This window comes from Cupressus sempervirens, chromosome 1 (assembly GCF_028749045.1).
Source record: "Cupressus sempervirens isolate cs-2001-9-10 chromosome 1, ASM2874904v1, whole genome shotgun sequence".
NCBI classification, from domain to species: Eukaryota; Viridiplantae; Streptophyta; class Pinopsida; order Cupressales; family Cupressaceae; genus Cupressus; species Cupressus sempervirens.
In genome coordinates, this window is record NC_143118.1 from 160,512,148 (window position 1) to 160,537,596 (window position 25,449).

General features: G+C 38.1%; 1 protein-coding gene across 2 annotated transcripts in view; it reads left to right on the plus strand.

Annotated features, from left to right (window-relative positions):
• Positions 1-25,449, plus strand: part of LOC149576641 (uncharacterized) — a 239,168-nt gene that overhangs the window by 95,732 nt on the left and 117,987 nt on the right. For both annotated transcript variants that reach the window (XM_089818699.1, XM_089818690.1), the window contains exons 6-9: positions 11,129-11,215; positions 11,873-11,998; positions 15,806-15,958; positions 16,109-16,174. In XM_089818699.1, the coding sequence (XP_089674825.1) occupies positions 11,129-11,215; positions 11,873-11,998; positions 15,806-15,958; positions 16,109-16,174 (432 nt within the window). The remainder of the gene's footprint in view (positions 1-11,128; positions 11,216-11,872; positions 11,999-15,805; positions 15,959-16,108; positions 16,175-25,449) is intronic.

Consider the following 25,449-nt stretch of genomic DNA (forward strand, 5'->3'; position numbering starts at 1 on the left):
GTGTTGAAATTTTGATAGTAAGCTAAGTTGCAGAGTGCAAATTCAGAATTGGAGGCCAGACTATCAGGCACGAGCCAACATACCACTGTGCCCTATTACAAGACGCGCAAAATTTTGCAACATTCAGACAGTTTGGGTGGCTTGACTATTTCCTCAAGCTGGTTACATTTGATGATGATATAGCAGAGGAGTTTACTAGAACATTTAACAATGGGAAGGTCAATGTCAAAGGAGTAAAAATTATGCCACAATAGATAGAATTGCATAGGTAATAGGGCTACTTTAGAATGGAGAGTTATTCCCCCAAACAAAGGATGCACAGAGTGCTAGGGTAGAGGGAAACACATTCACCTTGTGTGGACCAATATTATTGTCATAACTCCTACAAAGTGTGTCAAACTCAAACAATAAGGTAGCAGGGTTTTCAATAATAAGTCCATAGAACTTTGGGAGTACTGAGGCAGGGATATTCTTGAGATTGTTATTGTCATGTGGATCAGGGATAGGAAAGGGAAAAGTAGGCATTTCCATCCTTGGTGGTCTTCTTGGGTTGACTTTTGGCTGATAAACTACAAGGGCAAGCTGGTTATTATCTGGGTCTTGGTTGTTGAAAGCTTGCAAATTCTTCAGATGTCGAATAAGTGGATCAAGGTCTTCTGGCTCATCAAACAGGTTCAGATTTAACTCTGAGGAAGAAGATGAGGTCAATAAGCTCTGGTCAGCATCCACATTTGGTTCTTCTTTAGGGAAAAAGCGGTTCTGGTCAGCATCCACATTTGGTTTCTTGGGTATCTATTCTTTGAGGAAGGAATCTTCCAAATTGATCTCTTCTTTTTTGCGTACAACATAAGTAAATCTAAGCTACAGAAAGTGCTAGAATGCTGAATTCTAAGCTAAATGCTAGGAATAAAATTCAAACTCCTACTGCAGTTTGACACTGTCTCCGACGATGACACCAAAAATGTAGTGTCCTTAATTAGGATGATAACTAGGAACATATATTCCTCTACTCAGGGATTGGACTTTGCAACTGGCAGCTATAATCTACTCAAGGACATCATTTGATTGTCAACCCAGGGACATTAAACTTGAAATGGGTTTGTGCAGTATATGCACTAACCTTCTATTTCAGACATGAGTTCTACCTTAAAATTAACCTCTTAGAATTGAAAATGCTGCAAATGACTTTCTACTAACATGTATTGCACAAATGAATACTATCCCCAGTTTTGAGGAAATGATTTACTTTGTCCCTAGTGGCTGCAGGAACAGTTGACAACTCTATGATTCTGTTAGTTGCCAGAATAGTCATGCTGGAGTTCTAAGAAAATAAAGTATACCTACTCTAACTTGCAGAAATGAAAAGATAGACAGCTTCTCTAAGTGGCCCACCTTAGATAGTGTCTATAAAACACAATGGATTAAACTTCAAACTCTATAAAAACTTTAATTGAACGGAAGTTGTGAAGTACATTGCTCACTTAGCAACTTGCAACTACAACTAGTATAATGGTAAACTATCAGCCCTGTTTCTCTGAAGGAGAACGTGGCTATTTATTCAAATCTAAAACCTAAACACTGCAACTTGCAACTACAACTATTATAATGGGAAATTATCAGCCCTGTTTCTCTGAGGGAGAACATGGTTATTTATTCAAATCTGAAACCTAAACACTAACATCTATCCCAAATTAATGGGAAGTCTTTATTACATTTTTGACTATTACAATAAAGAAGTGGACATGAGAGAGAACTGAGTCAAATTAGTTGAAGAAGTTAATTATCCACTATCCTAGATATATGTGTCATGAAGACTCCTGCTGGATCCATGGAATGCTCCCCCAGGTGCTGGATGATTTCCCAGCTATCTCCTTATTTCCTGCTGCTGATTCGGTCTTGTTTGAATCGGTCCTGCAGCAACCTAGTGGCAGTTGCATATTTTCCTTGAAACTTGGCACCTCCCATAACTAGCAGCTATATCTGCGCCAAAGGGTCAGCTTAACACATTCAACTCCTTATATGATTCATTATCTCATTCATATGTTCGTTAGGCATTAATTATAATCAAACAACAGTTTTCATATGGCTGCAAGAAGGTTAACTGTAGGGGCTGCAGAAAGGGTATTTCATTGCATGGACATAAAGCGCACATCTTTCATAAAACTGATATAACAATTAGCAATAACCATAGGAATTCTATCAAAGACTTATCATAATAGATTGCCATACTAAACATAAAAGTCCATGTATTACTTCCATAATTGCTTCTTAATGTTTGTTTTAGCAACAAAAAAGATATAAAAGTACTTCCAAAGATGGGCCCAAAACGTGCCAAAAACGGGGCTCATCACTGGCCAAGTAATACAACAATTGCAAGAAATCAGAGACCGCTGCAAATTCATGAAACAAACCAGACAACAGAGGAAACCTACTTTAGATCCACGTTTCTTCCTGGAGAAGAATGGATGCATGCTGAGCAAGCAGAGGAAGATTATAAACAATGAAACAGAAGTTGAAATTGTTTACCGTATGGATTAATTAAGCAACGCACACAGGAAATCGATACGAACACCGAACAGCAAATAGCAGAACTTCTATTTATTATTCGCATATGCCAACAGTACATTATGCTTTTCTCATATGATATATCTCCTATGATCATGATAAGATATCTACAATGCTTCCCGAAGGGGTTATAAATACTTTCCGACGAACCTTCCCGAAGGTATCCGTCGGCCAAGTACATTATACCCGCTACAAACTGTTTTACACGTCGGCTACATAACAAGACTTCTACCGAAGGGACCCATCGGCCGATACACAATTTCCCTTCCAAAGGGACCCGTCGGCCGATACACAATTTCTACCGACGACATCATTCCCCCCAAAAAAGAAAAGTCGTCTCCTGACGACTACAAAACAAAACTCAAACAAGTAATACAACAATATTGATCTGCCATATTACTTTCACATTCATCCTGTTGCATCTATAGCCTTTGTTAACACAATACTGACTCTTCAAGCTGACCTTGATAGCCACCTGTGCTGCTTTCTCTGCTTCCAACTCCTCGGTACCCCGAGCCAAGTGTCGCTGCACTGCCTCCAACTGGATGATCAGCTCCTCCCGAGCTCTCTACGCATCCACCAAGATAGCCTCACAGCCAACACCTGCTCCCACTGCCTCTGGTACACAGAAGTTCCATGCCTGCAGCAACTTCAATTCTTCTCAACTGGTCAGACTGCCACGACTGATATCCGCAACGACTGGGGGTCCAGGGGGCAACGCCCTCGCGGGGTCCTGGGGCAGCCTCGCCGCCAAGACCAAATTAGCACATCAAAACCCACACAAAAATGCACGAAACACACCATTTCTGTCATTATCTGCCGATTCTGCACTTTTTTTGGCAACCACGGATGCGTCCCCTTCCCTTTGGCATCATCTGTCACTCATTCTGAACAACTTGATTCTGTCGTCGTTTTTTTATTTTTTTTTTAGAAAACCTCCTGTCATCCTTCTGTGATGAAATCCGTACGGCTTCCAACTTGACACAATCTAGATTCCAATCTGCTTAAAAAAACCGTTCTGCAATATCCCACCATCTTGAAAAATTCGTACAATGAAAATAAACAAATTTTTGCTCTAGAAACCGTACGTTAATCTTCTGAGGCTATCAAATTTTGTACATTACCCTTCTGAGGCTGTCAAAATCCGTACGGTGGTTTCAATGTAACTTTTAAAACCGTACAATGCAAGAAAAATCCGTGCCACAGCAAAACCGTACACCAACTTGATGATGGAACCCGTACATTGTCTTTAAAAACCGTACAGCAAGCATGAAATCCGTATGTTGCTCGATCACAAAAATCCGTACGCTGTCTCCACAATCCGTACGGCAACCATGAAAATAATCGTACAAGAACTGGCTTTAAAATCCGTACGGTAACTTTGCTGCTAAAAACCGTACAGTATCTGCAACTTAAAAACCGTGCATTGATTTCTTATAAAAATCCGTACGGTGAACCAATAAATTTCGTACATTGCATCATCATTTTAAAATCCGTACATTGAGCTGGAAAATCCATACACTTCCTCCAAAACCGTACGGTGAATAAGTTAAATCCGTACGATGTTGTCTCCTGCAAATATGGAACCGTACGGTGCCATATGGTACTTTCCAAAATCCGTACGGTTCTTCCCCGAAACCGTACGGTGCTTCCCAAAACCGTACGGTGCTTTCTTCTTTATTAAAAAAAAAAAAATTTATGATAATCTCACTTCTGGAACAATTATCTACAATATTTACTTATATACAGTACTTACAGTCTTCTCTCAGTTATTCGTCCACGAGGGTGCGTTACTTCTTTCATTGCAGACATTCAACTTCGACCTCTTCACTACATTGAATACTTCCTTTCGGTCTAGCATCCACTGTTTTATTGCTCCGTTATTGCTTACTTCCCGCATCTGGTACGGCCCGACCCTTTTAATTTTGAACTTGCCTGGTTTGATCTCATTCCGATCGTCGTACTTCAACACCCACTGTCCGAGTTGAAACTTGCTACGCCTATTCTGTGTCATCTCCATATTGCCCAGTTTGTTCCCGAAGCTTGCTATCATGGACTCCGTCGGCTGCCCCTTCTGTCTGTCAATAACACATTCACTCTGTAATGCTCCGACTTTTATTGAACCCTTCCTCTTTGTTGCCTGTGCAAACCGTATCGTGTGTCGTCCTTGCCACTGGTACCTTTTTGCTATATCTGTGGTTCGACATAATACTTTCTTCCTGCGCAGTCGTACAGTAGAAACTTTCCTTCTTTTGGGTTCGTACTGTATGTTCTGTCCTTTAGCTTCAGTCATGCTCGCATTTCCTTCTTCGGCTTCTCTATGTTGCTTCGAACATTCTTTTCCTCCTTCCACTTCTCCATGTTCCTTCAGACATTCATTTCCTCTGTCGGCTTCTCTGTGTTCTTTCGGACATTCATTTCCTCCTTCTACTTCTCTGTGTTCCTTCGGACATTCATATCCTTCTTCTTTCTTACCTTCGTCGATCCTTAGCATATTACAACTCGGAAAGAGCTCATAATCCTCTATCTGCCAGTGGTAAAGACCATTTACTGAATCCAGATCGTCATCTCCTTCCAATCGTAGGACTCCCTCCTGATTGGGTTCCATACTCTGCCTCCTCTCATCATCTTCTCCTTTGGAATCTGACGATAGAGCTTCTTCTCCAACCATCTGAGTGTATAGATCGATGACATATTTCCGGCCTTTGCTTTCGAGTGATAAAGTATTTTTCTTCCAATCGTGCTTTGCCTTGGCTTGTATCAGCCACCCCCGGCCCAGAATGGCATCATATCCTCTCCGCTTCAGTGGGATCACGACAAAGTCCAACAGGAACGGTTGTGTTCCAATCGTCCCTGGTTGTGCTGTCAGGACTCCCAATGGCTTGATTCCATGTTGATCGGCCGTTAGCAGCTGGAATGTAGGCGGCCATAATGTCGGTTGTCCCAACTTTTTCCAAGTGTCTTCAGGCAAAACATTGACACCGGACCCTCCGTCCACAATTGTTTCCGTCAATACAGTCCCGAGAATTCCCATTTCGACGACTGCTGGATGGCATCCGGATGAGAGGGCTAACAACATCGGATCTTCTGCACTTGCGCCACTTTCCTTCTTTTTGTGCACTATACTTGCTCCACTTTCTTGCTTCCTTCCATGTTCTCCTGGTAGTTGAGCAGCGGGAACAATGTTTGTGAGTGTTGATCGGAGCTGAGGCATAGTGAGCAACAGATCACTTATCCTGACAGGTATCTCAGCTTGCAAAATTTGCCGGACAATGTTCTGTTCTGCGCAGTTCCATACGGAAGTACTCGGTGTGTCCTTCAGGTGTGCCGTTTCTGCTTGTGTTGCTTTCTGGATCTCTACCCGTGCTTCTTCCAGTCTCTTCTTTTCTTCTGCGGGGTCAGGGTACACTTTTGCTTGCTTCCGTGTGATGGCCAAAACCTCTTCTTCGTTTGTCCCCACGGTGATCAAGTTTACTCCCGACTTCGGACACCTAGCATCTTCATGATCACCAGGTCCACACCATTTGCATAACAACTTCGGTGTGTTCGCTGTTGTACACTCTCGGGCGAAATGACCCCACAGATTGCATGCGCGGCATTGAACTATCGGCCGACCATTCGCATCATACTGAATTCGACTCCTTCCGCCATTATTATTGTTGCTGGTATTGTTGTTATTTTGACTGTGCCGGTTGTTTCTGTATCCCCTCGATGTGGCACCTTCTGTACTGGTGTTCCCGTTCCCTCCGGACGGGGAGGCCTCCTGTGTCAGGAACACTTGCTGGGGTGTTCTTGTTTTCAAATTGAAAGGGCATTCGTTTATTGAGTGTCCCATAATCTGGCAGATCTCGCAAAATTGCTCTTTTGGGCAGGATCCCTTCGTATGGCCTTCCTTCTTGCACTCCGTGCACCATAGTTCATTGCCCTTAGTTTCCTTGTTCATGTTCTTGAATTCCTTCATCATCCGAATCATGTCTTTCTGAAGGGCACGAACCTTCTTGTTGCTTCCTTTGTCATCGCTGTTGCTATCTTCTCCTGAAGGCTCATCGTCATCTGAATCCGACGAGCTGGTCTTCTTCTTCTTCTTTGTCTTCTGGTCACTTTCGAGGTTCATTGCTCGGTTGTAAGCTTCAATGTATGTCGATGGTGGCACAATCTTCATCTTCTTCTGCAGCTTCGGGTGAAGGCCTTCAATGAACCATCATTTCTGTAACCCGTCAGTTGGCTTATTCTCCATCTTACTGATTAAGTCCTTCAACCTCCTGGCAAAGACCCGTACAGTTTCATTCTTCTTTTGCTTGGTATTGAATATCTCTGCGACAATTTCATTGTCATCACGCAAAAGTTGAAATTCTGCGATGAACTCCTTCTTAATGTTATCCCAACTATTCAATTTCTGTGGATCAGCATCAGTAAACCAATCAATGGCAACACCCCGTAGGGTTGCGGGAAGTTGTCGGATCCATTCGTTTGTATCTGTTATGCCATTCGCCCTCCAGATCGTTTCACATGTTTTACAATGTCGAATGGGATCAGCTGCTTCATCACCATCAAATTTAGGCAATTTTTCCTTCGGACCTGCCATTATTACTGTATGTCGAGGGTTTTGTTGTGTACTTGCGTTGTTTTGCACTCTCGCGCTGTTTTGAGCACCCGCACTGTTCTGAACACCCGCGCTGTTCTGGACACCCGCGCTGTTCTGTACACTTGCGCAGTTTTCTGCTTCCGCGCTGTTTGGTGAAGAAGAGGGTTTGTCAACCGTAGCTGTCTGTTCCGGAAGTATATCTCGGACGAAGAGGTCACTCCACGCTCGTGCTCCTTCTGCACTCCGAGCCGTGCGAGTCGATCTGCTTCCGTCAGGATTCTCTTCCCGTGGCGTATGTAGGTTCAGAAACTCCTCCCTCGCTTCTTCCACCAAATTAAGCTGTTGTCGAGTCTCCTTCAACAATCCTTCCGCACTCTTACTTCCGTCGGAAATCTTCTGAAACCTCCTTCGACGCTCTATCTGCTGAGCCAAAATTAAATTTTCCTGCGCAACGCGTATGTCATCTTTTTCCTTTAGCTTACTCTTGTCTTTGTTCAACTGATTCGGCATTTAATTCATCTCCGCCTGCTTGCGTGCTAGATCCATCGGGCGACGGCGCCAAATGTTTACCGTATGGATTAATTAATCAACGCACACAGGAAATCGATACGAACACCGAACAACAAATAGCAGAACTTCTATTATTATTCGCATATGCCAACAGAACATTATGCTTTTCTCATATGATATATCTCCTATGATCATGATAAGATATCTACAATGCTTCCCGAAGGGGTTATAAATACTTTCCGACGAACCTTCCCGAAGGTATCCGTCGGCCAAGTACATTATACCCGCTACAAACTGTTTTACCCGTCGGCTACATAACAAGACTTCTACCGAAGGGACCCGTCGGCCAATACACAATTTCCTTTCCGAAGGGACCCGTCGGCCGATACACAATTTCTACCGACGACAGAAATTAGTGTTAATTTTCAGTTTGGGAGCAGTAATACACTCCACCTTTCTCATAAAATTGCCACTAATAGTTATGAAGAAAGTAATGGTACCATTCGTAGTAATGATTGACTACAAGAGACAAGTATGGTATAGGATAATTTTGATGATGTCTTTGTGCAAGGACCGAGTATATGCAATTTGATGCGGCTGATGTTGTGGGACATGTATTGCTAATGCAGAGTTTCCAGTTGAGGTAGTTGATCATTCTCATGATGATGATAGTGATTTGATAGATGTCTCTATTAGTAGGCCAGTCACTCTAGAGTCAACCTTGTTGAGCATTGATGTCATACACACTTCTTTTTTGAGTTTGTCATCTATATCCATTGATATAACAATGATATGCTTGTTGATTTTTGATTTCATAGTCTTTGATTCCTTATGGACCAGTGGCTGTCCAAGTTGGAATCATATAGCACTTCCTGAGTTGGCATTGACTACATCAACAGTTCAGTATGAGAATGTTGAGGGGTATTTCTTTTGGACATTCTTTGATTGACATTGGTTTGATGACATTTATAATTGTTAGAGTTTTAGGTGATTCCAAAAAAACCCAGGATCAAATGAAAGACCACTATTGTTGTTGGCCTATAGGCTTTTGTAACAACTCTTACAGATGTCACCACATATCCAAGCGTTGAATTAGATATCTTTTGTTTTCAAATATTGCCAACTACATATGTAGGGCTACATAGGTTGTATTATATGCAAGGAATCTTTTGTCAACACTTGTGCCACATACTACTGAGTGAGTTGTGTGGACTGATGATTGTTCGTATTTTGTACACATGTATTTGCAGATTTCTTGATAGTTTCATTTGAAGTTTAAAAAATTATAAATTTTCATTCGACTCCAAAATATATTTAGTTTTATATGGATCCATAGAGTTGTCAATTTTTGTGAGATTCCATCATAGAGACTACAGTAGAAAGGGGATGCTCCAGAATTCCTAGTTCCCTGGAAGCCTATATTGCAGTTATAAAATTTCCATTCCAGTGATACTATTTATGTTAAAGCAAAGAATTGGCTTCTTCCTTGCTTAATTTAGTTTCTTTCAACAAATTACATCAGTTTCTTGCTCTAATAACTGACAATTGAGAAAATGATATTTGTTAGGGGCATTCATAGCCAGAACATTCCAAGAAAAAAAGACCATGGTTGGGTGGGGGGAGAGATTACTGTCACTAATTTTCGGAAGTATATAATCCCTTGTTTTTAATTTTCCTGCCAGAGCTGATCCCTGAATCTTTTATCTGCCCGATTTCCATCCCCTTCTATCCTTAGGACTACAATCAGGTTTAATGTTGGAACTATTGGAGTGGGATATGGTTAAAACTGCCTTAGAGAACAGATCTTGCTAATACTCCATTCCTCTCAAACGACATTCTGCCTCCCTAGACAGAAAATCCACTATTGATTCCCTTTCAGCTTTCCGAAAAGAAATCTGTATTTGGTTATTGCCTTCCTAACTAACTGTAATTTTTAGAATCAAAGCTATTTGCTAAGATTTCTTGACAAGGAGCTCCATGGCATGAACCCATTTACAATTGATTCCCTTCTTGAAAAGGAAAGGAAAGGTCCTTTTATGGTCCATAATACCAGCCATATGTTTTTAGGTTTACATATGGTGACAACAACATAGAACTCTACTTCGTACTCCTTTCAGAGTCACCTAACTGTGCTACAAACGAGGTGTATATACCCTACCCCCTTTGGGATTTGTACTTGTGACCTCTCTTTTCAGGAGTCTGTATTTTAGTCATTACATTTCTAACTAACTGTATTTTTGAGAATCAAGGCTATTTTCTGAGATTTCTTGACAAGGAGCTCCATGGCATGAACCCTCAATATAGAGACTGATTGAGAGGTTCTGTGGTTTCTACCTATGTAGAAGCAAGAGTATTCCTCAAATTGTTGTAATGGATAGACTTATAAGAGTCTTTTGAGCTCCTAATGGGGAAGGTTTTATTGAAATCACCGCTAAAATATCTGAGGCTAAATCTTGGCAAATGACGGGATATGAAGGCTTCCTCTGAGCTAAGATACCAATGTTGTTGCATCCTGGAGGCTGGAGGCAGAAGTGGATACAGATGGGTGTTGGAGGCAGATGGGTGCCCGGTTGGTGCTACGTGGGAGAATCCACAGGCATCTTCAACTAAAATCCTTATTTCTTATCCTTTGATATAACTAAAGTCCTTCATTCTTCCCCTACGCCCTTCAACAGTATTACGGAACGCATCTTCTAGAGGTGGTCTTATTCATATTGATTATCTTGATTAGGAGTATTTTCAGTATTGTGCTAGAAGCAGTGTGAGGATATATTCTTCCTTTTAATTGTACAAAAGAGCTCCTGTATCATTAGATGAAGATGCCCTGAGTGTTCTTTTAATGCATTGTTTCAAGATAGCACTCTTCATGATGATTAATAGTGCTGATCTGTGCTGTTTACTCTAGTATGCCATTCACTTCCATTGCATTTGCAATTTAAACTGAGTTAAGTGTGCTGAAATGTTGAACTTTTATCAAGATTTATATCAGAGGAATCCAAACTCAGCGGTAGGATTGTAGATACCTATATGTGAAGAAGACATGCTGCATTTAACTGAAATGTACACTAGCCTCCTTCCAAACCTGACACTAGTTTACTGTCTTATTATTTATAAGATTAGATAATCAACTGATTACTTATGTTGCTTAGATAGCTGCTGCTATTCAGTTGATATCAATTGCTTGCCTGTCATACGTCAAAGCTTGTCTTACAAAGCAATTTTAAGTCACCCTTTGCTAATTCTGACTGTTTTTAACTTGGTAATTTGTATCATCTTCACGGCTTAGCATATAGTCCCACTTACATTTTGTATAGTTTGGCATAGTTGAGTTGATTGATTTAGTTGACAGATTTGATCATTGAATGCGACCATTGATATGAATTTTTTTTCTGGCCTCGTTATTTTGACTGTCAATTGCATTGTTCAGCTATGTGTAAATTAATTGATTGTACTTCCTTTGTGCTGCAGCCAAATGCAGAGACCGATGATAATGTCACTGCATTGTTATCAGCAGTCGCTGCTGGTTCACTTGATTGTGTTGAACTTCTTGTGAAGGTACACATGTTTCTTATTTTTCTTTTTTCATCTTTAAATTATTCAGCCAGTCATATCTCTTCCCTTAAAATTAAAACTATGGAGGTTCTTGCATTTTGAAATCAGTAAAGGGAGTTAAAGTGGGTTAAGGATAACTTAATAGTAGCTTTTAAGCTTCCTTACCTGGGATGTTAATTTGAAGTAAATTGTCAGGACAGGCATGGCCGCTGCGATTATTGATTAATTACTAAACACTTGTAAGAAACAGAAAAAGATAATTTCTGTTTTAGAGGGTACAATTTCTTTCAGCGGGCAGGCATGCATCAGATTTATAATACAATGAATCTGGTGAAATTGCAATGGCTATGATAAATGCTTTGAGAAGTAAAAAAAATTTGTCCCAAGTTGATTAAGTTTTTGGTATGGCTGTTATTGTTTCAGCATTGTCTATCACTTAAGTAATCAAGGTTGATCTCAGGGCTTAGTAATTGGTCTCGCTTTTTTGTTTGAAAGATATGTCTCTTTGCTAATTTTGTTTTGTTTTGTTTCTTTTTTTCATTTATGCCATGCTTTTGTTGAAATCAAAATCTTTAATATATGACAAATACTGCTAGTCCTAGACTTCCTATATTGGTTACTTATTAGTTTGTTTGATTGTTCATGTTGATGGTTGTCCAGAGAGGTGCTGATGTCAATGTTACTGCGGGTGGAGCCACACCCTTGCACATTGCAGCAGACAATGGAAATGAAAAATTGATAACTTGCTTGCTTGAGGCTGGAGCCGATGCAAATGCTAGAGATGATGTATTATTCTTGGTGGCACAACTTTTTTTTGCAAACATTTTGGTTTTTTAAAGTATTGCTGGGTGCAACATTCAATGCGTAGAAAATGGGAAAATGTGGAATCCATCTGTTTAATACTTCTTTTGTTTTCAATGTGGGATAGCTGCATAACTAAAGAAAAGCAGCAAGAGTTATCAAGGACTAAAGCACATATAAAGTATATACAATAAAAAAATAAGAGGACCTGGAAATGAGTTTTTTGTCTGTATCTTTATTAGATGTGGTAAGGGGCTAATTTTTTTCAAACTGGATTTTACCATTTCCATAGACTGAATTAATAATGAAGAATACATAATCAGATCCTATTACCTTGAACTCTTACTGAGTTTGATGCTCAAAGGAGCAACTTAGTACCTCTTTTTTAAGCTGCATATTGAGTATTTTAACAGTTTATCAGGATAAGGAGCTAATGAATGTTTATCTAAAAGAACCTCAGAAGTACTGTTTTACCTTGAAGCTAATAAAGCTTCTATATCTCGCAGTCTCCCAGCTCAATTTTATTAGTTCCAATGTTTTCTGATAAATAATCAATCTAGGTCTGCAAAATTGAGTGCTTTGTAATTTTTTTTTGGGATAAATGTTTTGGATTGTACTCTACCATTAGGATGAAAGCTGTGAAAATAGGTCAATATCAAGAACAGCCAATGCAAAAGGAACCATCCTATGAACAGTTAAAGGAAAAAAAGAGTTAAATGTGCGATCTTAATCAAAACTGAAGCCACCTACCCAGCAATTATAAAATGCTACCGTAATTTGTTTTTAACCTGAAAATACAAGAGATAATAGAAAAATCCACAAAATACATCAGCCAGATAAATCTGCACGCCATGAATGGTCTGTAACGGGCAACTGCATACCATACCAAAAACCTCTATACTGACAGGAGCAGGGCCTAACAGCCCTATAACAGACTCCGCATAAACAAAAATTGCTTACTAAACTAAAATTCACCACCCTAGAGGTGCCATGCAAACAATCATGCGCAAACTGAATGGTTGGCCTTGTCACAAGTTTTGAGTTTGAGTTAAATTTCAGCAATAATGGAATTTGACAAGGAGAAAAAATAAAAAAGAAATTATTAAGTTCAAATTTGCTGCATATAATTTAAAAGAAAAGTAACGTATATACACAAAAGTAAGCAAACCTATATTTGTTTAGTATAAACTAAAATTATCAAAAAGTAAGCAAACCTATATTTGTTTAGTATAAACTAAAATTAAACTATATCTAAAATTTAAATCTGTAAAATTTAATAAATCAATAATTTGAAATCTAAATTAAATTTCTCAAATATTAAAATTAAATTTATTAAATGTGAATGTTAAAGATACAATTAGAAGAGAAAGTAAAACACTGAAATAAAATAGTGTTATACTAAGTAAATGTATAAAATAAATTTTATTAATAGAAACCTATCATAAATTATAAGTTTTTTATTAAAAAAAGAAAAAGAAAACCTTAAATGGACTAATTGCAACTCACTATGCAGATGGAGATAAAGGTGAACTAGAAGGTCACGAGGCAAAGCTTGCAATATGTTAGGATCACAACTTCCTTAAGAACCCTAAGCGCCACACCTCTGTTTGATCACGATATTGTTTTGTTGTATGTTATATACTCTCTTATAAATGCAGGCACTTGGGTCTCGCTCTATTTAGAAGCACCTTGTGTCCAGCTAACGGCACGTAGCCCGCCTGAACAAGACAGTTGACATAACCACACTAGCTCCATTCTCCTCTCTGCTTGTGCATAAACAATTCTTTCACTCTCGTTGTTTGGATCAGATCTCTAGATTATCAAGGAATGGAAGTAATTGAGTGTATTTATTATCTAATAGAAAAAAATAAAAAACCTAGGATAAAAATGATTTCTAAACACATTTTAATAAAAACCTTCGCAAACTTCCACAAGTTTTTATACATTTTTAAAAATAAATTTGTTAAATTCCAAACTTGAAGCTGAAAATCTGGTGAATCCTATGACAGAGGGCTTATCCATATTTGTGATTTGCAGATGGCAACAAAACTACCCCTAGGGTTGTCTAGTTTGCACTTTGCACAACCACCCTACTCCATTTTCCTATCTTATTATCTGGTAGGAATTTGAACACCTGGCACTAAAATAATTCGTCTTATTCAATGGATTATATTATGAGAAAAATTGATTATATTATTAAGGTCTTGTGGCTGAGTGAGTGATGAGGTCTGAGAAATAAAGTGGCTTGTCAATGAATGAATAGCCAATATCCTCTGTGAGGCTGCCTCTGCAAGAACATCTAGATGTTGTATTCAAGATGGGTGAGCAATAGGAGAGGGAGAAGGTGGAGGACATAGGGGCCTTTTACTACTCGAAGTGCCCAGGTCTATCCTGGGGCATATTTCTACCCACACCCTACAAATATCTCATGTCAAAGTTGTTCACATGCCTTCAATGGACAAATCCAGCATGTTTGCAAAGGAGATATAGAGGGACATCGAGTTTATTATTGGGTAGTTTATCAAAGATTGTTCACCAATGATCGTAGAAGTTATCGACTATACCCTAACGCTGTCACCATTTGACATAATATTATGGTTTTTGCACATCAACAATTTGTCCAGTTCTAGTATTGACAAATAATGTGACTAGTTCGGCTTTTCTAATGTCAAGGTCCTTGACCTCATCATATAACAACCCAACAACAGTGTTGCCTCATGGCTTTTCCCCACAATAGAATCAAATTGTATTGGATTGTGAGGATTTCAACATTAGAATTTATCGACTCTAATGTGGCATTATTAATTGCATTATTATAACAATAATTTTTGGGAATAATGGTTGTAACTTGTAATAATCTCCCAAAAAATATTGTTATGGTAGTTTTTGCTATTTTTACGAATGTTACAGGGACCTTTTGGTTTGAAGATATTTTCAATTAACTCCAATGATTAGTTTTGAATTTTCAGTTCTAAACAGCTTTCAAAAAAGTTGTTATTAGTGTTTCAAACTTTGATGTTTGTTATTTACTATTAAGAACTGAAGATCTTCAGGTCATTTGACCTTTTTACCCATAATGCCATTATAGTAATAAGTTTTTATTAAATGCATAATTTTTTTCATTTTGATTTTTATGCACAACAAATATATAAAATTTATACTATATCTTACAAATGTTATGAAGACTCGAGTTTTCAGTTTTTTCAAAAAACAATTGTGATTTCAAAACGCTACATTTAATTGTTATTTTCAAATAAATAATGGCATTTCCAATTTTTTGGTTATAAATGACTGCCAGTGGTTGATGTTTAAAACTTTGATAGTGTCTAGAACTTAAGATTTCTAAGTTGTTTTTTGCTTACTGACAACTTCATTATTAAAATAACTTTTTGATCTAATGCTTGCTATTATTTATTTTAAAGTCTTTGTGCAGTACATTTGATATCAAATAATAAAATCAATTTATGCTATTTTCTCAAATGTTATCATTAATTTAGGCAACAACCTACAACACAACAGTATACTGTGAGCCTTTTGGTTAGCTTTTCACTCATCTTCAAACGTGTAGTAGGCTAGTGGTTGTTTAGGCCCTTATGCTGCTCAAGACTCTGGTGTCATTGAGCATCCCTTCTGCAGTTGAGGATCCAAACCATGTAATTAACTGCATCTTATTAGAAGTTATAGCTGATGTTTAAACTAGGTTCTCTGTGCTTTTTGTGTTTCACTGCTTTGAACTGCATGCCTAATAGTGTTGAGTGCACTCTTGCAAAATAATTTATTGGTATATTGTAGGAAGATACAACACCTATTCTTGTTGCTGCTAGTAAGGGAAATCGCGTAGCTGTAGAAATCCTCTTTACTGTAACATCTCCCAACCCAGCTGTACCGGAGTGGACTGTCGATGGACTTCTTTCATATGCACAACATGAAACTACACAGAAGCAGGTTCTTTGCACTGTTGTAATCTATTTTTAGTATTTTCCAACTTACAAGAATATCAAGTCTATGTTTATGGATATTCTTATTATAATTCGTCTTATTGCTCTGGAAGTAGATCTTTAACTTTTAAAATTTTCTTTTTGGATTCTGATGCAGGAGCTGCATGAAGGATTTGATCAGGAGTCTAAAAGGGCTGGTGAACTAAAAGCAAAAGCTGCAGAGGTTCTCTCTTTATCTGCATAATGTGTATTAAATTTTTTCCCATTTTTAATTTAATTTTCGTAAACAGCAGGGGGGTCCCACAATCCATTCATAAAGGAACATAACTGATGATTCCAAGTTGGGGAGGACTTGGCACCGAGATTCAACAAAAGGCTCAAAAGTTTCAAGAATCATAACCATAAGATTTTTCTCGAAGTATTTAACTTTATAAATACTAACAGTATAACAGATCCTTTCCATCATATGCAGAAACTTGCAAGAGGTAATATTTCACTTACATGAGAATCTATGTCCTTCTTGCTTGGCTATTAATTGCAGAATATCAAGAAAAAGAACACAAGAAAAACATGTCATTTACGTGGAAACCCTTATAGGAGAAATCCATGAAAACATATTGCTTATATAAAATTTCTCTTTCAATTTTCATAGGCGTCAACCCACTGGAGACAGAAATCCCCATAACTTAGCACCAATTCAGCAAGAGACACCAATTTCTTTTGATAGAAGGCACCAACCTCAATAACAATAAAGTTTTTGTCTTTGTCAAAAACTGCTCTAACCAATCTGCTTAAATTTTCTTTGAAATCTGATATAAATTATTTTGAAATGTCTGATATAATTTATCCTTAAATCACCTTCACAATCTGCTTTAAATCATCCATAAGTCTGCTCACAAGATCCTCATATGCCTGCCCATAAGATTATCATAAATCTGCCCATAAAGTCTGTACAAGGCCTTCATAAATCTGCTTTATTGTCCTTAAATCTACTCAATTATTCTCTCTAATATGCTTCATAACACTCTTTCGAAATCTGCGCTTAGGTTTGCTCCAAATATGCTACAGATCACCTCCAAAATCTGCTATGAGATAAGTATTAGAATATTGTAATATTTATTTAATGATCATATTAGTTGTCTAGTAGTTTAGGTAGTTCCTGTTTTTGTTTTCAGTTCTTGATTTTTTCATTTAGAAACATTGTTTTTGTAAATCTATTTAAGGAGCCTTTATCCTCTCTGTTTAATATAACATCAATTTACCTTAAAAGGTATCAGTGAGGGTCGATGTGTTTTTAAAATTTTGGCAAATTTTTTAAATAGAAATTTGTAGCCCTTTTTTTGGATTTTTTTCTAAAAATTTGTTTTTTTAGAAGGTTTTTCTTTAATCAGCTTTTGTCCCTCAAACTTTTTGTGGAGTTTTTTGGTGCAATGTGCCTGTCCGTTGGACCTTTTTTTTGCGTCATTTCTCTATGGTTTTGTTGTGCACTTGCATGTTCATTCCTGGTTCTATAATGCACATGATCTTCAGCCCACATGTTTTTAATGATTTTTCCTTGTGCAATTTTTCAGCACCGATTTTTTATTTATTTCCTGTAACTGGTTTGCTGCTTGTGCTCTCGTCTGTTTTTGCTGGATGGTGTCATTTTTAGGTTCCTTTCTTTGTGCTATGATCTGCTATTGTTCAATGACTTAACAACTTGATTGCTCATATTCTCTTCCAACCCGTGTTTTGGCAGTTTCAACCCACGTTTTGGTGGTTCCAGTTTTGTCTCAGTATCTGGATTGTGGCTTTCTTCCCTCATTGGAGCAACATTATATTTTTTCAGTCATTGTTCAGCCACACAGCCAGAGTACTGGAGCTTTTTTGCAGTATTTTGCTTGATGTTTACAAGGACTTTCACAATTTTGTGTTTTCTGATGGACGATTTTTTTAATACCAACGGCTAGGACACATAATCTGCCCTTTTGTTTGGCCACCTAGAGATGTTCCGCTTTGGGTTTTCATAATTTTTTCCTTCAATTTTTTGCATGGTTTTATAATTTTTTCCTTAAACTTTTGGAAGGGGTTTAAATAAAATTTGCCCTCAATTTTAATGGTAGTTTTAATATTTTTTCGCTTAAATTATTTGTTGTGGTGTTTTAATAATTTTCTCTTCTAGAAGTTTTGGGAGGTTCCTATAATTTATTTCCTTCAAAACTTATTCTGGGTTTTGTGCAACTCTTTGCCCTAAATATTGTTTGTAAAAGGGTTTTACTGTTTTTTATCAAAAGCAATTTTTTTATTATGATGTGTCTTGGGTTTTGATCAATTTTTCCCTTCAAAATCGTGTTTTTTTCTTCCGATTATACCCTAAAAAATTGTTTCAATAAATCGTGATTGGTATTGTTGGTCTTAGGGTGGTATCATTGAAGGGTTTTACATTTTTTTTCTAAAAAAATCATGGTTTGTTGTAGTCTGTTTTGGGTCGTAATGCATATTTGCAAAAAGGTTTAGCGATTTTTCTCAAAATCGTGGTTTCAATTTCATCTCAGTGTCTTTGGCTATAGGGAATTGATAGCTTTGTTTCCGAATATTAGGTTGGCAAGCTTTTTGATTATCTCAGTCATTTGCAAAATCAGAGAGTGTTTTAGTAGCAGGCTCATTTTGTACAACATTTTGACGAGAAGTGGGCAACCTTATCTTTGCATCTGTGCCTAGATGGAGGAAGGGGCAACCTTCTATACATTTGTGACCAAAAGACCTGCAGTTTGTCCTTTGTAGAGTTGTTAGAATGGTGATAATTAAGGGAGGGTACTAAAGTATTGTGCTATTTCTTTAATGATGATCTTAGTTGTTTTAGTTTAGGTAGTTTCTATTTTTGTCTTTAGTTTACACATTTTTAATTTAGAAACATGTTCTTCCTCTTTCTCCGCTTTCATTGCCTCTTTAGTTGCCTTATCTCGCTCCTTCTGCTTGCCTGTTCCCTTGCTCGCTTTCGTTTTTTGGACGGTGACAATGAGCTCTTTTCCTTTCATCTTTCGAGACTCCTTAATCCTGCTTGTTTTGCCGATTCTTGTGAGGCCTCCTCCATGTTTGACTTGCTTGCGACGACCATTTGGAAGTCCGCCATCCTTTCCATTCCGCACCGTCCTTTCCTCTCCCTTCGTTGCAAATGTCGTAACACATGCCCTATGAACCAATGGTTTGATGTTGACTGCAAAGCCTTTCATCGCTCTGTTCGTTCTGCTTTTGAGTTTCACTCTCTTGATTATGCTCACCTTCGGTTGTCCTACCTTCGTTTTCTTCACCGCAAGAAACAATCCTTTACCACTTCTTAGTGTAAATCTCTTTGCTCCACATTGATCCATAATCCATAGCTTTTTTGGTGAACTCTTTTCCCTCACTCTACCCCTCCATCTTCCATCCTCGACTTTCGGACCCTCACCACTCACACCATGGCTCTCTATGACATTCCCCGGCAGCCTTCTGTTCATCCACTCCGCCTCCTTTCTCTCACCTGTTGACACCCGCTTGCATTTACAAGGCCATGAGATCCATGAGATGCAAGACAACGACACATGATGAGGGGTTCCAAGCTGAACTCTTCAAGTTTGGTGTCTCCATTCTAGGCCCCTATCTCTCTACACTATTTAATAAGGTGGTTTGTATTGGTTTCCGGATTTCTTGGTCCAGACATTTGATTTATCCAATCCATAAGACTGGTCCTGGATCTTATCCAGGGAATTACATGACTATTATGATCAGACATGTTGGTTCCCAAAACCACAAACTGGAAATCCAAGAGCCTGCCACTTCTTTGATAAGATTCCACAACTAGTTCTGGCCAACGAAGGAGAATCACCTTGATTCTCCTGCACTTTAGGCTCCGCTACACCTAGGCGGGTAGACCACCTCCTCGAACCTGATTACTTGGTTCAAAGCTTTTCTAAAGCGAATTTAAGCTTTGGGAGTTCTTCGGCTGGCAAGGTCCTCAAACTCAATTAAAATGAAAATTGGATGCTGGATAATGGTTGAATGTTTTGTATAATTGAATAATAGTAAATTTGATGCTTGTAGGAAGGAAGTTATAGATCTTTTGACTTCAATAATAAAAAGACCAGTTCCTCTTCTCATCTGGGCAATAGAGTCAACTTTAGTGAATTTTCACGTACAAGTTTATAATGTTCCGCGCACTTATACTATCAACAATTAAATAATCAAGATGCGACAGACCAAATATTACACAATCTTAAATTAGTCCAAAATGAATTTTAACTCTTTTGGTAGGGAGACAAACTAGACACAGATATAGAAACAATTCAATATTTCACAATATCTGTGATGATCAAATTTAAAATGCTAAATGACCATGTCCACTTATTTGACATTAAAATTGTATACAGAATTCCGAAAAATAATTACAAAGGATGATTCATCTGCACTTTAAATCGCCATGCCTTTAATAATAAACAAAGAACATTTTATTTTATTATTAAAATAAAATAATAGAATTTATAATACAAAGTCATAATGTTGCTCCCTATTCCTCCATACAAATAAATATAAAATACTTGTTGAAAATATGTCAATTTGAATGTTTTCAAATATGTCTTGTTTCCTCCTTTGCATCTTTATATTTATATGCAAATGAAAGTCCTAACTTTAAACAACATGATTAAGTCATATCTTTAATATTCGATAATCTCCATTATTATAACCACAGCCCTTTGAAGAATCAAATGACCTTAATCGATAATATGAAGCCCTTATTCATTTTGCCGATATGTTTGCTGCCAATATTTATATCTTTTATAAGGCCCTTCGAAGTTACAAGACTCCCAATGACGTTGAAACCTCAAAAAATTCTGCTTTGTCCACTCGCGTGGCTCCTTGATGCAATACTGGATTAATGGGTTGAATCTCCATGGACGCATTCCAAGCATAAAATTTGAAGCCGTCATTCTACACGTGGAATTCCTCGTGTATTCTAGTAAAAAAAAATTTGGACGATAAACACCGTTTACCATTCCAAACTATTCAAATTGTACTCGAAGATCCTCTGGCCCATTTCCACGGGCAATATTTCACACAAGGAGAGTGGTGGGAAAAAGCAAGCCTTGATTTCTGAACCTGTCTCTGCTTCCATAGCTGTGTTTGTGACAAGACGGGCTTAGGCTCAGACCATAACTCATGTCCCCGCTTCTACTTTTACTTTTCTTTCTCATTGACAGATGCTGAATAGATTTAGTCTTCTACAAACTGGATGCATCCAACGATTTGGGTAGTCACACTATGGTATTCGTGTGATAAGACCTGGAGAATATTCACAAAAACATGTCTTCTATTGGCATCATATTCAAGGGTTCATCTTCAGCGATATGTTTGGCTTCATTATTATCAGGCCTTCAAATTTATCGTTTCTTTTGAAAATGCAGACTCCTCATTCATTCAAACATTTCTACCTTATCGTTGCATAGAGCAGGCTTTGATCTTGTCACAGTTTCATTCAATTCTCTAATAAACTTCATGTGCAGGCCTGATCTTGTTCATTTAGCTTATAACTACTTCATAAAAATGTTGGAATCTGGATTTGTTCCTAATAACTTATGGGTTACTTGTTGACGGTCTGTGTACAACAGGCAGATTAGATGATGCTTATAAACTGTTTAGAGTGTTACATAATCCAGTACTGTAACTTCGGTTCAAATGACAAACAACTCAATTTGCAGCATTATGCTATACAGCACAAAGAAAGGATTTTCTAGTAAGCTTTTCCTAAACAATAGGCATATTGCAAAGACTGTTTGAAAGGATATAGATTTCTGATAAGCTCCATGAAACTAATATTCCATCTCAGATTTCTAAAACTATAGTGGATGACAAAGGATGTATTGGTTCTGCTTGTTTGCTCTATTCACTCCTCTTATTAGCCTTCACATCAGTATTATTACTTTTCTTCGTATTAATTTAATCATGGACTTGAATATATATATTTCAAACATAGGCATCTCCTGGCTATATCTTTTTGATTAACCATAATAACCCTAACGCTTCCATTGGCTGACATGACATGGATAACGAAGTGATAGGAGAGTGTGCAAAAATGTAGACTAGAATTTGGGCTCCATCAGGGTACACATTTGCCAAACTGTATGCCACAACACTCAATGCTATGTTATCTAGTGAGCTTGACAGGAAAGGTTGTAGGGCCAGAGGTTAGGTTGGTTTCCGGGCTGATTACTAGACTATGGATCAAATTTTCACTTTACGAGCTATTATTGAGGAGGCTAGATACAGATCGGAGAAAGTTTACTGCTGCTTTGTTGATTTTCGCAAGGATTTTGATTCTGTTCCTAGGATGGCTTTATTTCGGAGGCTTCAGGATATTGAGATTTCAGAGATGTTACTAACGGCTATCATGAGATTATATGAAACTGTTGTGGGTAGATTCAAGACTCTTGATGGTTTCTTTGTCCCGATCAATAGCACCATTGGGGTTAAACAAGGCTGCCCTCTCTCTCCCAATTTGTTTGGTTTGTATGTTGACGAGCTTGAGGACTTCCTTTTGAAGTCTTCGCTCTTAGGCGACGGTTGCTACTTGCACTAAGTTAAGATCTTCATTTTTCTTTTTGCGGATGAATGTGATTCTTCTTGCTTCTTCTCCAAAGAGTTTACAAAGGCTTTTGGATGGTTTGGCTTCCTTTTGTGTTCAGAGACAACTAGCAGTTAAGCTGGGCAGACTCGGGTTATGATCTTTAATTGCCTAAAGACGTCTCATCTTCATTTCTTTTTCCAAGGTCAAGAGATTGAGATTACTTCATCTTATATGTATCTGGGTGTTAAGTTTTCTGGGCTTCGCTTTAGTATGGGATTGACGATACAGTCCAGAGTTTGTAAGGGTATGGGTTCTCTTGTTATGCTTGAGAAATAGTGCTTTAGACACCATTTCCGGAATATCCTGTCCAAGTTATCCCTCTTGGACTTCCTTGTTCGGCCGACTGTTCTTTATGGCTCAGTCGTGTGGTGGCCTTCTCTCCTTAGTTTTGATTGGGCCTCGATTGAGCGAGTTCAAACATTGCTTTTACGACACATCATTAGATGTCACAAATTCACTCTTCACAGTATCATTGTGGCCAAGTTTGGCACTCATCCCTTTAGTCTCGCAGCTATTTTTGATCTGATTTGGTTCCTTCATCGTCTGCGTGGTTTTACGGATTCGGTGAGTGACCATGATAGATATTCCTATTTGGTTATTGTTCTTCTACAACTATTGCACGTTCCGATACTAGCTTTCGTATTCATTGCTGGTATGCACAGGTTTCTTCTCTTTTGAGCTCAATTGAGATTGATATTGATTGTCTTTCTCCTTATTAGTTCTCATTGAATGCCTCTTCTCATCTCCTCCCTTCTAGACAAGAGTTAAATGAGCATGTCAGACTTGATATTTACAGGGAGTATTATTACTATTTGACTAACCCACATGGTGGCTTACGTTCGAGGATGGCCTTTTATGCGGAGTACTTTTGGGAGATCAGTGATGGGATTATTGTGCGCCCTAGTTACCTTTCTCGGCGGTGGAATCATGCCCTTTGTATCTCTTTGCAGTCTTTCAAAGTTGGTTCTCACCGTCTTCGTGCTCAGACAGATCATCATATTGACAAAGGAGAACGGATTTGTAAGCTGTGTACTTTAGCTGAGGGTGAGACGGAGACTCGCTTTATTTTTCGGTGCCCTATCTTCTATGGGATCCGTGGGAGATTTTATTGTCTGTTTTGGGATTGCTTTTCTCTTTTTGCTTTCTTTAGTTATTGTGACCAACGGTGTCTAGTGCTCTATCTTCAGGAGGTCACTCTTCTTCGTGATAGTACTTTGTAGTCACTACTTCCTTACCAACATTGTTCCGATCAGCCTATTACTGCCTTTTTTGCACCTTTATCTCTTTTGTGGGGTGTGAAAAGGCCGGCTTGTTGTACCAATTCTGTTGGTCATTCAAGATCTGTCAAACCTCGCAGGGGTTTCTTACGCCAGCGACGCTCTTCCATGAGTTCACAGTGATAGTTCAGGACTCTTGTTCACTCACAGCCTTATCCTTTGGTGGCTATTTCTTCTTGCCAAGAAAGGACTCAATCTTTTCTTGTCCTCTCTCTTCTTGTTTCTTGTTATTTTTTGTTGTTCGCTTTTCTCGGACACCATTTGGTGCTCCTGTTGCTGTCAGCTATCTGTTTGTAATTCTTAGTCCCATAGACCTTTTGTGGTCTTTAGTTGGACAATAATTTTATCTTATCTTGTCTTGTAAATTTATTTGAGCCTTCTTCTTTGTTTAAATAAAACAACATCAATTTACCATAACATTAAGTCTGCTGCGAATTTGGTCCAAAGCTAACACAATCATGGAATTTGCAACGCTTGTCGGGCTAGGAAGTAGCATCAGACTCTTTTTTTTGACAGTAACATTTGGAGGGCATCCAATGCCTTGCAGTTGGTTCATACAAAATATCTGCAAACCACGAGCACTCCATCAATCACTGGATATTGACATTTTCTGCTATTTGTTGATGATTCTTGTAGGAAAATGTGGGCGTATTTTCTTTAGCATAAATTAAAGGTGCTCAACATGCTCTAAAGGTTTAAGGCCTCAATTGAAAAAGAGTCTGATTGTCGGATAGTTACTCTTTAGTCTGACAGTGGTGGACAATTTTCTTCATTTTGATTTCTTTAGCTACTATGTGTCACATGTCATTAAGCATCAACTTACCACACAGTACATGCAACAACAAAATGGTGTTTTTGAGTATAGGAATCGTACAATCTTTGAGATTGCTCGATTCATCTTGGGGCATAGAAATGCTCCAAAGAAGTTTTTGATAGAGGCAGTTTATAATGCAATTTATCATCTAAATTGGCTTCTCAAACATGCCATTAAGAAGATGACTCTAGATGAAGCATGGTTTGGACGAAAGCCCAAAATGGGTTATTTGAAGGTTTTTGGCTCTACAGCTTATGTTTGGATCCTAGATGCCAAGCGTAAGACTAAAAATTGATGTTCATAGGGTACTATGATTATCACAAAGCTTATTGGCCAACTGACAATGATTAATCATCTCATATTCAATTGAAATGTGGCGTTTGATGAAGAACGAACATCTTTCTATCCTTATTCTCTAGTTTTGAGCCATGAGGATCAGCCTCACAAGCTACAATTTTGGATGTTTGTCTTCCATTAGGTTCACTTGACTAGAGGGACTCAAATGGCATCGTGCCACCCATTGTAGTTGCTTACATTTGTTAATGTAATAAAACGTTGTTCTGAAGGGGTGTCAATTGTGTTGTAAGTTGGTGACTGTTGGAGACTTAACGAAATGTATGGAGTCTATTTGTATAGAGTTTGGAACAAGTAAAAGGGGTGGTTAATGTTGGTATGGATGTTAATGTAAGACTTTGTTACAATCAATAAAGTAACATTTTGCCATTTAAATGTGTTGTGTGGGTGGTATTACATTCCATATTGTTCTTTTG